At 36.1% G+C, this 13,002-nt stretch overlaps 1 protein-coding gene across 4 annotated transcripts in view; it reads left to right on the top strand.

The window, feature by feature from the left end:
- The window catches only part of KMT5B (lysine methyltransferase 5B), a 32,417-nt gene extending 19,848 nt beyond the window's left edge, over positions 1–12,569 (top strand). For 3 of the 4 annotated variants that reach the window (XM_068399815.1, XM_068399816.1, XM_068399817.1), the window contains exons 4-10: positions 856–1,021; positions 2,330–2,439; positions 4,406–4,572; positions 5,239–5,258; positions 5,446–5,582; positions 8,181–8,377; positions 9,739–12,569. In XM_068399815.1, coding sequence (XP_068255916.1) covers positions 856–1,021; positions 2,330–2,439; positions 4,406–4,572; positions 5,239–5,258; positions 5,446–5,582; positions 8,181–8,377; positions 9,739–11,207 — 2,266 coding nt within the window. In that variant the 3' untranslated portion in view covers positions 11,208–12,569. The remainder of the gene's footprint in view (positions 1–855; positions 1,022–2,329; positions 2,440–4,405; positions 4,573–5,238; positions 5,259–5,445; positions 5,583–8,180; positions 8,378–9,738) is intronic. The other variant, XM_068399818.1, reaches the window with a different exon arrangement.
- Positions 12,570–13,002: the final 433 nt, after the last annotated feature.

Raw genomic sequence — 13,002 nt, 5'->3', positions numbered from 1 at the left:
AATGATTGCACTAACTTCTGGAACCTCAGTCTTCCACAGATGTAATATCTATGCCGTGTGCTACTATTTATAGGTACTTCTTGTGCAGTCATTAAGAGGTGTGTTTTATATGAATGCAAATGTTAAGTTTGCAGTCTACACAAACCCATATGGTGGATCTGTCAATATAATAAGACTTTGCATTGGGCAAAAGTTGATTTGAAATCACTATTCAAGATAGTTGCACATTTTTTCTGTTTTGAGATTTCTTACTCAGTCTTTTCAGCTGCACTAGTTGTTTGCTCGCTATTTAAAAAATTCAGCGTAGTATATGAGGTTGTAGAGGGCTTAAATTTAAAATCACATACATCTCCCTCCCAACCCAGCTACAAAAGCCAGAACTGTGCATAGATCCCTTGATACCAGTGTTAATTAGGAAACTTACAGCATCTAGTTTATTTGCTAGGTTTTTTGCACATGTACTTTTAATGATAGTAAATTTATTAGGAAAGTAAGGACAGTAACACTTTTATTATACTAGTTTTTAGCTGCTTTGTTCCAAATGACAGGCTTTGAAAACAGCAAAATATTGTTCTGTGTTGGTTAATCTTACCAGAGATTTGTTTTGTAAATAAATTCTGCTTTTCAGCAGAATGGAGGGTTTTAATGTTCCAAGTAGTATGCTTGGCATTACCTTACCTCTACCATTACCTCAGGAAATGAGGGCCTGTGATTTGAGTACATAATGGTCAGTTTCGTTATGCTAGGAGTTAAATATTTATATGGCTAGCAAAAGAACTCTGTGCTGTGAGTAACTGTGAGGAAGAACTGAGAATTAGTAACGGTGGACTGGAATAGCTTTCTTCTTTATTTCAGATTTCGACCTATTAAAGGAAGGCAAGAAGAACTAAAAGAGGTGATTGAACGTTTCAAGAAAGATGAGCACTTAGAAAAAGCCTTCAAGTCCTTGACGTCAGGTGACTGGGCCCGGCACTATTTTCTTAACAAGAACAAAATGCAGGAAAGGTTGTTCAAGGAACATGTAGGTGTATTTGTAATTAATGTGCTTTTTCAGATGGTTGAAAGGCTATGAAAATGTAAAAATTTCTTAGGAATGTAGCAGTAGTAAAGGAAATGATCCACTGCTCTATGTTATTTGTTTGATTGCTTTTTAACAGAAACTTCCTTTGTCTTTTAAAACCCAGCTAGCTTGTGCCACCCACCCCCCCTTTTTTTTTTCTTTTGGGTTAACATACCGTTGCCTTTTATTTAATAGACATGTAGAAAGGAAAACACATTTGCCTCTTTTGTTGTTGTCTTAAGTCATAAGCAGAAGAGAGAAGACGTACTTCCAGGAGACAAGAGTTTCGAGGACTTCTTTCCTTCTTCAGAAGGGTGCACCCCCCTACTTTTTTTTTGTATGGTTGGTTTGTGTTGTGTTTTGGGGGTTTTTTTGGTTGGTTTTTTTTTTTTTTACTTACAGCTTTTGTACATCAAATTACGTGACAAAGAAAGGTGAAGGAAAGGGGAGAAGCCTTGGTACCTCAAAGTACCTCAGTTGCTTTGGGTATAGGGACTTTATGTAGGAGTGCTATTCCTCTTCCTACACTTCGCACACCCCGGATCCATTTTGTGTGTAGCATAAAGGTTGTTGACTCTCAAAGTTCCAAAGAAATCATAGTATTTTTTTTACTTAAAAAAAAACCAAAAACAACAAACACTTCAGGAATGGGTGCATTGTTTTCAGATACAACCAAAAGGAATCTGGCCTACTTTAAAGTGCATCAAATCTAGTAGTGTAGAAAAAAGTAGGCAGCAAATTCTGCTTTCCCGAAGTGTTTTTTGAGTAATGCAACCGCACTTCAACTAAAAAGAATTGATCCAGCAATCCCTGAATTCAGTATCTAGATTTGTCATAGAAGTAATATCTTTGAGAACTGGAAAGAATTAAATTGGATCCTGTAGATTGTTAGGTCTCAGTGGTTCTTAAAGATCTGAGAAGAATTCTTGAATGCAGCTTCTCAGTGACTTTAAGAAAAAATTATCGATTTTCATTGGTTGGGCCAATTTTGTACTGTTTGAGGCATCTTTAATTGTTTTAAACTCTCTGGATAGTCACGTTATCCATGTGAGGATTCCTGCAAGTCACTTTGAAGAAGTAAATTAGCATAAAGTGTATAGCTAAAATTTATAATCAGGAATGCCTTTCAGCAAACAACACCCCATTGCAATATCCATTTTTTGTGTGTTTTTTTTTGTGCAGTTCATTTACTTTCGTTATTTTTATATAAAGTTCCTCACTGCTTTTGTTTTGCTTGTAACAGAAAAGTACTGTTTTCCTTCATTGCAGGTATTTATTTATTTACGAATGTTTGCAACTGACAGTGGGTTTGAGATACTGCCTTGTAATCGGTATTCTTCTGAGCAAAATGGAGCCAAAATTGTTGCAACAAAAGAATGGTAAGAAATATGGTTTACTGTTGCGTTCTATTCCTGTCAATTATTTTGAAAGGTTCTAAAAAAGATACTTAAAAAGTATGATTTAGAATTAAAACTGCAACGAGTGAAATACAAAGTTTTGTACAAATTTTTACTTAGCAAAAACAGGCACCAAATTTAATTTCTAAATCCTTAACACACAACGCGTGCATCTGGAAGACTTCCCTTTGTATATTTAGACATAGCCGTACGGTTTTCAGTATATACAAGGTTTTTTCATCTTGTTTTCAGTCAGATAATTATTTTCCTCTAATCATGAGTTGCTGGCCTCCTGTGAGAAACACAGCTGTGTCAAAACTCACATTATGCTGGATTTGTTATACAACAAATAATCCTGGGGGAAATAAGTTTTTCACCTTTGTGAAACTATGTTTTGCATATTTTGATTATGCAAGAGAAATCTGTTCTGGAAACAAAAAATTGGAACCCCAGTGTATCTTCCCTGTCTCATTTTGGCACATCTGAGTTTCATTATAAGCATGTCCATGGCAGCACCAGCGGATCCCTGGGTTCATTCAGATTTTAAAATACATTTTCCCCTTCCTTCTCCCTCCCCTCCCCCCCATAATTTATATTTGTTTTGCTTTGTGGCAGTACATACTCATAACAGCACATCTGAGATTGATATGCTGTTATATGTGGGCTAGGATTGAGTGGCTAGACATTACGCTGGCAGCGTACCAAGTGAGCATGGTGTTACTGTGGGGCTACAGCTTCCAACGTGTGGGAGAGTAGGCTTTAAGAAGGCTGAGGCCAATTTCTAGCTCTTCATGACTGTAGCTGGAAATTCCACAATCATGGTATCAGTACATTTTGGGTTGTTTTTTTTTCAGTTTGAATTCTCCCCTTGGCTGATTCTTCGGGGTCAGCTTTGTATTTAAGGGTGTTGAAAATGAATTAACTTTTCATGCTTAATATCGTGAGTGACCTGAGAGAGAGAGCAAGACAGGAGGGCTGCTTCTGAACCCTGCCAATATCTGGAAAACTATTGAGACTCAAAACTGATAAGAGTTCTCAGCACACTATATAGAAGGAGAATTTCACGCTTAAAAAGCTTGACTTCTAGTTTGTGTCCTTCGTGTATATTTAGTATCTCCATTTTATCTGTGTCAGAGTAATCTGGCCAAAATTTTGAACGGCCCCTCTAAAGAGCAATGAAAACAATGCACTTGCAAGATAATGGAAATTGTGTGCTTCTTCCTAGGCTGAGTATTCAGTATCTCTGATGTGCTATATTTATGGTGGCAAATTGTCTGTCTGCACATCAAGGCATTGTGGTTTTGTTGGTTTGTGTTGGTCGCTGTGTGTTGTCTGTGTCCACACCACCCCCCCTCCCAAATGGTCTACTTCAAGGACCAGCTTGATGCTGAAGAAGTAGTTGTGAGAGGGGAAAACATATTGCCTGAATTCTGGCCTTTTTTTGAGTGAATACTGGGCCTTTTTTAAGAAGCCATGGAGTTCTAAGCATCTTCACTATGCAGTGTTTTCCTGGCCAAAGGAAGAAGTATAGAAAATGCAAACAAAAGCAACTGGAGGAAGTTAAAATGTCTTAAGTGCTGATGAGGAGGGAGTGTGCACAAATGGAAAAAATCTTGCTTTTGGTTTTAACAGCTGTAGAAGCTGAAGTAAACAACTCCTGCAATTTCTTGCTTGCGGTCTCAGGAAATTGTAGAAATAATGGTGGTAATGTCTGTCAGACTTGATGTAATTGATACTATATAGTAGCATTAAAACATTTATTTAATGTCTGATAAAAAGTCTGTTTAGCCTAATATTCTGTCTCTAACTGAATTAAAACATGAAGTTTATAGGGATTGAGAAATGGTTTACAAAACACTTCCTGTTATTGACAACTTTTCTTTTTCTGAAATTACTTTGTAATTTTGGCATATGTATTCTTATTTCTGCTACTCTTTTTACACTAAAGGAAACGAAATGATAAAATAGAACTACTTGTGGGCTGTATTGCTGAACTATCGGAAATGGAAGAAAACATGCTGCTGAGACATGGGGAAAATGACTTCAGTGTCATGTATTCCACACGGAAAAACTGTGCACAACTGTGGCTTGGTCCTGCTGCATTTATCAATCATGGTGAGTAGTAAGTATAGGAAGCATGTTAAAGGACATACGCGATTCTACTCAGAAGTGTTGTTATATGTGAGCTGAACAACACAGGACTTTAGAGAAAATGTCTGAGTCCGGCATACTGGATTACTGTAGGACAAAATCCTGTTAGGATTTTCCCAGACCAGAGCTGATCAGCTGTGAACTGGGAAACTCACAGAAGGCTCTACGAAGTGAGCCTTCTTCCTTCACAGAGACTTTGGAACTGGCAGCTAAATTAGTGGAGCATATTGTGGATTACCTTGAATTCTTTGTGAACTTAGTCAACAGTAATGTATTTCTTAAGTGAACTTCTTATGCTTTCTTTAACCTTTTGCACAGAAGCCTAACTGGTTCTGTTGCATTTGTATGCTGAAGGAAAAATAGGTAGGATTTAAGATAAATCCTATTACCTTAAAGAGGAGGGAAACTGAACATTTGTGATAGCATAGGTAAGACCTCAGAAACCAAACTATATCAAAATAGGTGTGTTTTGATGTATAGCTTTGTGCAATACTAACATAACTCCCAGTATTTAGTTGAGATTCTACAGTTACTGAAGTCAGAGTGAATCCTTACTTTAGATATCTACAACTATTCATGTTTCAGGTCTTATCAACAGTTAATTGACTTTATCTTTTGGACCTTTTTCAGATTGCAGACCTAACTGTAAGGTAAGCAAGAAATTAAGAGTAAATAAATAAAGCACCCCACATTTTTTTCCCCTTTGTCCCTGTACCTTTTCCTCCCCAACTGTTTTACTTTTGGTTTTTCTTATTCAGATACTGCTCAACCTTAATGATTAACCTTTTTTTGTTTGGTTGTTTTTTTTCCTCCCCTTCCTGTTGTCTCCTTCTCCAGTTTGTATCAACGGGCAGAGATACAGCATGTGTGAAAGCTCTAAGAGATATTGAACCTGGAGAAGAAATCTCTTGTTACTACGGAGATGGGTTTTTTGGAGAAAATAATGAATACTGCGAATGTTACACCTGTGAAAGGTATGCATTGATCTAAATAACTTTCAAATGGCATTGGGCATATTCATGATATATTTTGTGAAAGTCCTTGATTATGAGTACTTGGACTTTTGGACACATCATAATTGCTTCCTAGCTATTTGTTGTAATGATTTTTTTTTTTATATTGTTACTGAATGGTCATGTTTCCTGAGAACTCCTGCATTCTGCTTTTCTTTCGATTCTCTTTCCTGGAGATAGAATAAAATGAGAATAACAGGAAAAAAATGTAGATTCTTAAAAATATTTGTACTGAATAAATTAGAATTGGAAGGAAAAGCAGTTGTAGCTGCTAGAAGACCATTAGCAACTGACAACCAACCTTTGCTCTTTTTTGCACTAGAAAAAGCAAATTCCACTAATGTTTTCTGTGTTGACCTGAAATTCTCTTCTGCTGGGAATGGGCAAAGTAGTTTTCAGCCTATGTTATTTCACCCTGGGGGGGGTTGTGTGTTCGTAAAGATCTACTGGTTTGGACAGTACTTGCCGATATCTGTCATTGCACAATAGCAGCAAAGTTGTTGTTATATTTGTTTTTCACCTGTGCTGTCCCAACCTAGTTTCTTCCCAAAATCAGTTGAAAGAATTTCACAGTTGGTTTTTGCAATGTTGAAACTTCTGCCTACTGTGAGCATGGAGGCTCAACATCATTTGTGAAAGCTTTACCTAGTTCCAAGAGGAACTACACAGAACCTGTAACAGGTTACTGTTTGACCTAACTGTAGAGAGGAAAAAAACTATAAAGGACAAAATATTAATCATACTGAGAAATAGCTTAGTGCACCTACATATAAATAGTTTAATAATCCTACATTCATTTTTACTAGCTAGTTTGGTCACTAGCAATTCTTGCAATTCAGGGGAAAACCTTCTGGTGTGGACCTCCAAGCTCATATGATGTTGGTGGATCATTCCAAGTGAAGGGTACGGTCTCAGACCTAGAGAGCTGCTAGTAAAAATGTTCTTCAGTCCTGGGAACTGTTTAGTATTGAATAAATCGGCACCATGATTGTTCTTTCCTTGTTACTTGGAGTAATATGTTTCTTTTTGCTCCAGTTCCTTTTACATTAAAATCAACAATCACACGGACATACTTTCTCTTTCAGGACAAACCAGTTTTGTGTGTCTGAACATTTTCACTAACTTCTCATCTTCGTATTTTAAGTACATGAAAATGTTCTATTTGAAAGCTAACGTTTGGGTAGTTCTAACTTTAGCTATCTGCTTTTCAGTCACAAGGCTGTGTTACAGCAATCAAATAGAGAGATTTGAATTTAGGGTGGCTAAGCAAGGAAAAATGAGTCCTTACCAACACAGATGAGGCAACTGTCCCTTTGTACATCACAAAAATCATCTTTAGGTGACCCAGTTTTGACTGTGATGTAAAGGATGTTAATTTGTAATGTTAAAATGCTAGACTTCTAAGAATCTGTGGGGTATGTTTGGGAGCTGTGGGAAGTTTGGCGCTGTACAATTTTTTTTCAAGCCTCCAAAAGTCATCACCGAGAAAATTTGCGTATCTTTACATATGTGCATGTACTCTTTTTAGGTGAGCCTGCTGTTCATGTTGGCTGACCGAGACAACTGGGCACCAAAGATAACATGTCAAGACAGTTGTGGTTGTTTATAGCACCATTGCTTTCTGACCTGAACTGGCTGTTGCTTGTTCTAAGTTCAGTTTAGTATCTTAAGATGACTGTAATTTGCAGAATACAAAATAATACTGAAAGAATGTTCCGTATCAAAGAAATACCAGTTGATTTGAGAACAAGTATTGTGTATGCATAATAATAGACCTTGCAGAGCTTGAGATCCTGTCTGATCATTTTGGTGCAATTTTGGTTGTTTTGTAGATTTTCTTCCAGTGCAACACACTGGAATCCAAACTGAAGTTATCTTCAGTAATTCTGCGAAGTGCAAGTGTACTGGATTATGTAAGAGTATCAAAGGAATCCTAGTAGTCGTGGTTGAAGTGCAAGTACAGGAGTCTTAATTAATCTTCATCCTTTTCTGTGATTTACTTTAAAAAAAAAAAAAAAGAAAAAGTTCTAGGTTTGCTCAGCCATTTCATTTTCATGGTAAATACATACTGGAGTCTTTCAGTTATGACGGAACACAGTACTATGTGATAATTTTATTCCACTTTCTGTACTTTTCAACTCTTGCTGATGCTGTAACAAGCATTGTAACTGAAGCTGGCATTTTTTTACTAGCCTGATGTGATTAGGAAAAATTTAAGTTGTTATCTAAGCTAATGGAAGTAGTATTTTGAACTACCGTATTTCATTTTCACCTGTATAATTTTACTATGAAATGATAGTAAAATAGACGTAAAGCAAGGGAAACCTACTTTTGCAATTTTTCTTCTTGCAAGAAATAAGTGGGAGGTTTCTCTGCACATATTACTAAAATGAGATAAGTATATAGATACCTTATTAAAACAGCCCACAAAATGCTAATAAATTCAGTGGTTATTGGTATTGTTTATCCAAATATACCTGGGAATCAAAGTATTGTATATGGAAGTTCTAAGTTTATATTAATATTTATTAATACATTGTGTCCTCTTTTTCTTTGTAGACGTGGAACTGGTGCTTTTAAATCAAGAGTGGGATTGCCAGCACCTACTCCTGTGATTAATAGTAAATATGGACTGAGAGAAACGGATAAACGATTGAACAGACTTAAAAAGTTGGGTGACAGCAGCAAAAATTCAGACAGCCAGTCTGTCAGCTCTAACACTGATGCAGATACCACTCAGGAAAAAGCTAATGCAAGTAAGTAAGGGGAAAAGCTTGGAGTGCAGGATTGAAGGTTTCATAAAAACATGAAAAACTTTCACTGTGATGGAATTCCTCTTAGTGTTGAGATACATCTCAGGTACTGGTCAGGTATTGTAATTTATTCAAGAATCTTAAGGCAATTTAAATAGCAAATTCACGGTTTTCCTTAAGTGTTTCAAGAACAACAGGTGGTATGTTCTTGTTTTGTTTTATTTATATCAAAAGCAAGTAGTTAGTGTCATATTTCTAAACATGTCAGTTAAAGTTCTATCAATAATGTAGGTATCTCAAAATATGGTAAGCTATCACATGCAGTAGTATGGTTTAGGAAAGAAGACTTCTATAGTTTGAGTTACATTCTGTAGGAAAACAGGTTTTAAATAAATAATCTTAGTAGCAATTGTTGAACAAATAGTCGTTTCCTTTAGAGATCCTTTAAATTGGGCAGCTATTCCCTCTCCACATCCAGGACTGATAGTTCAGGTACCTTTCTGAAGTGAAAGTGTATAGTTAGTAATTTCAGAAGAATTTGGAAGGGATTTTTGTTTGTGGTGCTCTTGAGAGACTTCTCTTCATGGAGTAGGGAGTATCATTTATTTACTTTTCCCCCTTCCCCACCGCCGCCACCCTCAGTATAGGCAAAATATAAATATCTTACACTTTGACTTAACTAGCGAACAAGTTTGGAGCCATGTAAAATATTATGGTTCCATCTGGCTCCTGTTTGCTGCTCTGATATTTTAAAAAAAAGAAAAACCAAACACCACACTTCTCCAAACCCTCTTATGATGTCTAATTACTAAGCTTTAGAGTTGCAGCTTTGCAGACAAAATTCCTGTGCTTATGACAGTGACAGGTGACAGGTGGATACCTGAAACTGAAACTGTTGGAGTAGTTAAGGTTTTGGGGCTTTTTTCTTCCCCCGTAAGAAAAAATTCTGGGGTTAATACTAGCGCATGCTGATCCTCAGATTTTTCTGGAATAATACTCAGTAAAAACTGTGGATAATGTGGGAAGGTTTAAAAAAAAAAACCACAAACAAACAAAAAAACCACACACAAAAAAAAAAAAACCAAAAACAAAACAGTAGAAGAAGAAATTCAGTAAAAAGCAAACTTGGTATATTGGGGGCAGTGAGGGAAGTGTAGCTGGAATTTAGGTGTACTTTTGACTTGTTTGACAATTCTTTTCATGTCCGAGTTGCAAGTTAATCAGTCTCACTCCTTACTGTGTACTGTCTAGCCTGTTTCACAGATTTTGATGAAGTCTTTAAAATAAATGAAATAACTACAGTATTTGGGAGTGGGACACTGGATAAAGCAGTGTCATAACAAAGCCACCCTTTTCTTTTGCAGCTAACAGAAAATCTTCAATCGGCGTAAAAAAGAACAGCAAAAATAGAACATTAACGAGACAGTCTATATCAAGAATTCCAGCATCATCAAATTCTACCTCATCTAAACTAACTCATATAAATAATTCCAGGGTACCAAAGAGACTGAAAAAGCCTGCAAAGCCTTTACTTTCAAAGATAAAGTTGAGAAATCAGTGCAAAAGGCCAGAGCAAAAGAATGGTTCTAGAAAGCTCGAAATGGGAAATTTAGTTCTCAAAGAGCCTAAAGTAGTTTTGTATAAAAACTTGCCCATTAAAAAGGATAAAGAATTGGAGGGACCAGTCAAAGTTGCAGTCTCTAGTGGATGCTTAACAAGGCATGCAGCAAGAGAACATAAACTGAATTCTGTGAAAGGTGCTCATGAGCATGGTGATATACCACCCTGCACATACATAACAAGGAGGTCAATGAGAACAAGGATGAATTTGAAGGAGACCTCTGACATAAAGCTTGAACCAAATATGTTGGATAGCTATAAGAATAATTTGACCGGAACACAATCGGACGTTTTAGAGCAGCAGTCTCATGTGATAAACGAAAACGACGTGGCTCATGGACCATCACATAAAGGGGATACTAGGTGCCAGAAAAATGACACAGGCGTGTCAAAAAAGAAATCTCGACAAGGAAAACTTGTGAAACCATCTGCAAAAATAGAAGAAACTGATACTACGCACAATACACCTGTGAAAGATGAAGTACCAGATTTGATTAGTTCTCATTCAGATCTCGGAGAGAGGAATAGTGTGGTGGACACACCAGTTGGGTATAAAGACTGTATCCCTGGATCTGGTGGCTGCGCTGTTGTAACATCTGACAATTTTAAAGCAAAAGACAGCTTTAGAACTGCAAAAAGTAAAAAGAAAAGACGAATCACGAGGTATGATGCACAACTTATTCTTGAAAATAGCTCTGGGATCCCTAAACTGACTCTTCGTAGACGCCATGACAGCAGTAGCAAGGCAAATGACCAAGAAAGTGATGGAATGAATTCTTCGAAAATAAGCATCAAATTAAGTAAAGACCATGAAAAAGATAATAATTTATATGTAGCAAAGCTAAATAATGGGTTTAACTCAGGATCAGGCAATAGTTCAACAAAATTAAAAATACAGCTAAAAAGAGAGGAAGAAAACAGAGGGACGTACCCTGAGGACCTTCATGAAAATGGTATGTGTTGTAGTGAAACTCTCTCCCTTTTGGAGTCAAGAATGGAAGTAGATGATTATGGTCACTATGAAGAGGAAACAGCAGATGAGTCTTCATCAGAAGAGGATGATGAAGAGGAAGATGACTATGATGATGAATTTGATGACTTTATTCCTCTTCCTCCAGCGAAAAGATTAAGGCTTATTGTTGGCAAGGATTCAATAGATATTGATATTTCTTCCAGGAGGAGAGAAGATCAGTCTTTAAGGCTCAATGCATAAGCTTATAGGTCTTAAACTGACCTAGATGTCATTTTTTTAAAAAAACGAAAATAAAAAAAACAAAAACACAACAACAACAAAAAAAAAAACCAACAAAAATTCCATTTGATTATTCCTCAACTGAAGAACTTTCTCGAAAACTTAGTGGCAGCACTTCTTTATTGTTTATTCACCTATCAACGTAATATTGTAGAAAGTGTACAGCATACTGACTCTTCTTAAGTCTGATTTGTGCAGATTTTTATTGTACTTTTTAATAGCCTTCTTATGTGCAATTCTGAGTTAGAGGTAATGCTCTGTTGTAAAAATAAAGGCTCAAGCAAAGTTACGAAATTGCATCAAATCTTTCCATGCAGGACAATGAGAATACAGTGTGGCTACATAATTATTTTTGATCAATAAGAGCATTAGTTTGCTCTTACGATATTTGACTAAACAATTTAAAAAATAGTAGCAGCATATTAAGGTTTTCTAGTATATGTTAATATCACCAGCAATGATCTACAGCTTTTCGATTTATTTGCTAGATGTTTTTTTCCCCCTCGGAGTTTGTCAGTTTTAACACTGTATGCTGTCCCAGACGTACTGTTTGTGGCCTTTGTTATAGTAGCAAACCGTTGGTTGGAAGTCAAATTGATTTCTTTAAAAAAAGAGAAAAAAAAATGAAAAGGTGTTGACAATTTGCTGACTTTTTAGTACATTATATGTACAAGGGTAGCAGTATGCAGAATAAAAGTTTGGATATGGTGTATTTATTGCTTGTTATGTAAATTAAACACCTTGTATTTAACACTTTTCAATACTTTTAGATAAAATTGTTCTTTGCAAGAATGATTGGTGCTTATTTTTTCAAGAATTTGCTGTGAAATAATGTGATTACAACGGGCAACATTTATCCAATGAACTGCAGCTATCCTAAATTGGTTCTTCATATTTTTCTGTTGCACTTGTAAAATGCTACAAGGAATTTAAAGAAAATCTATTCACTTTAACTTATGATAGTTTTATGAAATTAAAAACAACTAAGTCACAGCTTTTGTTCTGTGGTAACCTATGAATTGTTTGTCTTTTAAGAACCAGTTGTAAAAGACTGAAAAACATATGTATATGTTGTAAATATTTGTGTGTTGTGAGAAATTTTGTCATAAGAAATTGAGATAACTTGCCAGAAGGGTTTTTAAGTTTAGAAATACATCCATGCCAATAAAATAGGAAATTGTAAACCTAGTTTTAAACTCTGCATCAGTTGGAGTTCTTTGCTCATATGTAGTTCACTTAATACTTCAGAGTCTGCTTTATAACAGTGAAGAGCATCAGGGCAATCTTTGGCTCTTTTGTTTTTAATAAAACAATGTTAGGAAATTTCTGGGCACAATGAACTTGTTTGTATTTATAAATTGGCTCATTTTTATAAGCTATTTCTTTGAAACAGGTATAAAATGTCATAGTTGACATAACTGTATGGCACTTTGGTCTATGATATTTGTGTTTTTACTCAATCACGGATTAAGGTTTAGAGGTTTGTATCTAGGGGTGTAGAAACAGAAGTCGCATCATAAAACATGGACTGTTGGGTTAGTTGAATCCACTGTTAGCTGCACAGTATTTTCATATCAAGTCCAACCCTCTCCTGGAGTTACATGACTGCTGTATTACCCAGTTGTGAAAGCGTTAGTGGAGACGGGTGGGTGAATTTGATGTGAACTGATCATAATGGTTTGGCCCATCTCTGACCCTCACAGAAGTGAAGAATTTTTTTTCAAAGAAATCCTTCCAAATGCATTTCAGTAATTTG

This window comes from Nyctibius grandis, chromosome 4, assembly GCF_013368605.1.
Source record: "Nyctibius grandis isolate bNycGra1 chromosome 4, bNycGra1.pri, whole genome shotgun sequence".
In the NCBI taxonomy this organism is placed as follows: Eukaryota; Metazoa; Chordata; class Aves; order Nyctibiiformes; family Nyctibiidae; genus Nyctibius; species Nyctibius grandis.
The sequence above is the reverse complement of the archived record's forward strand: the minus strand, read 5'-3'. Positions and strand labels throughout refer to the sequence as shown.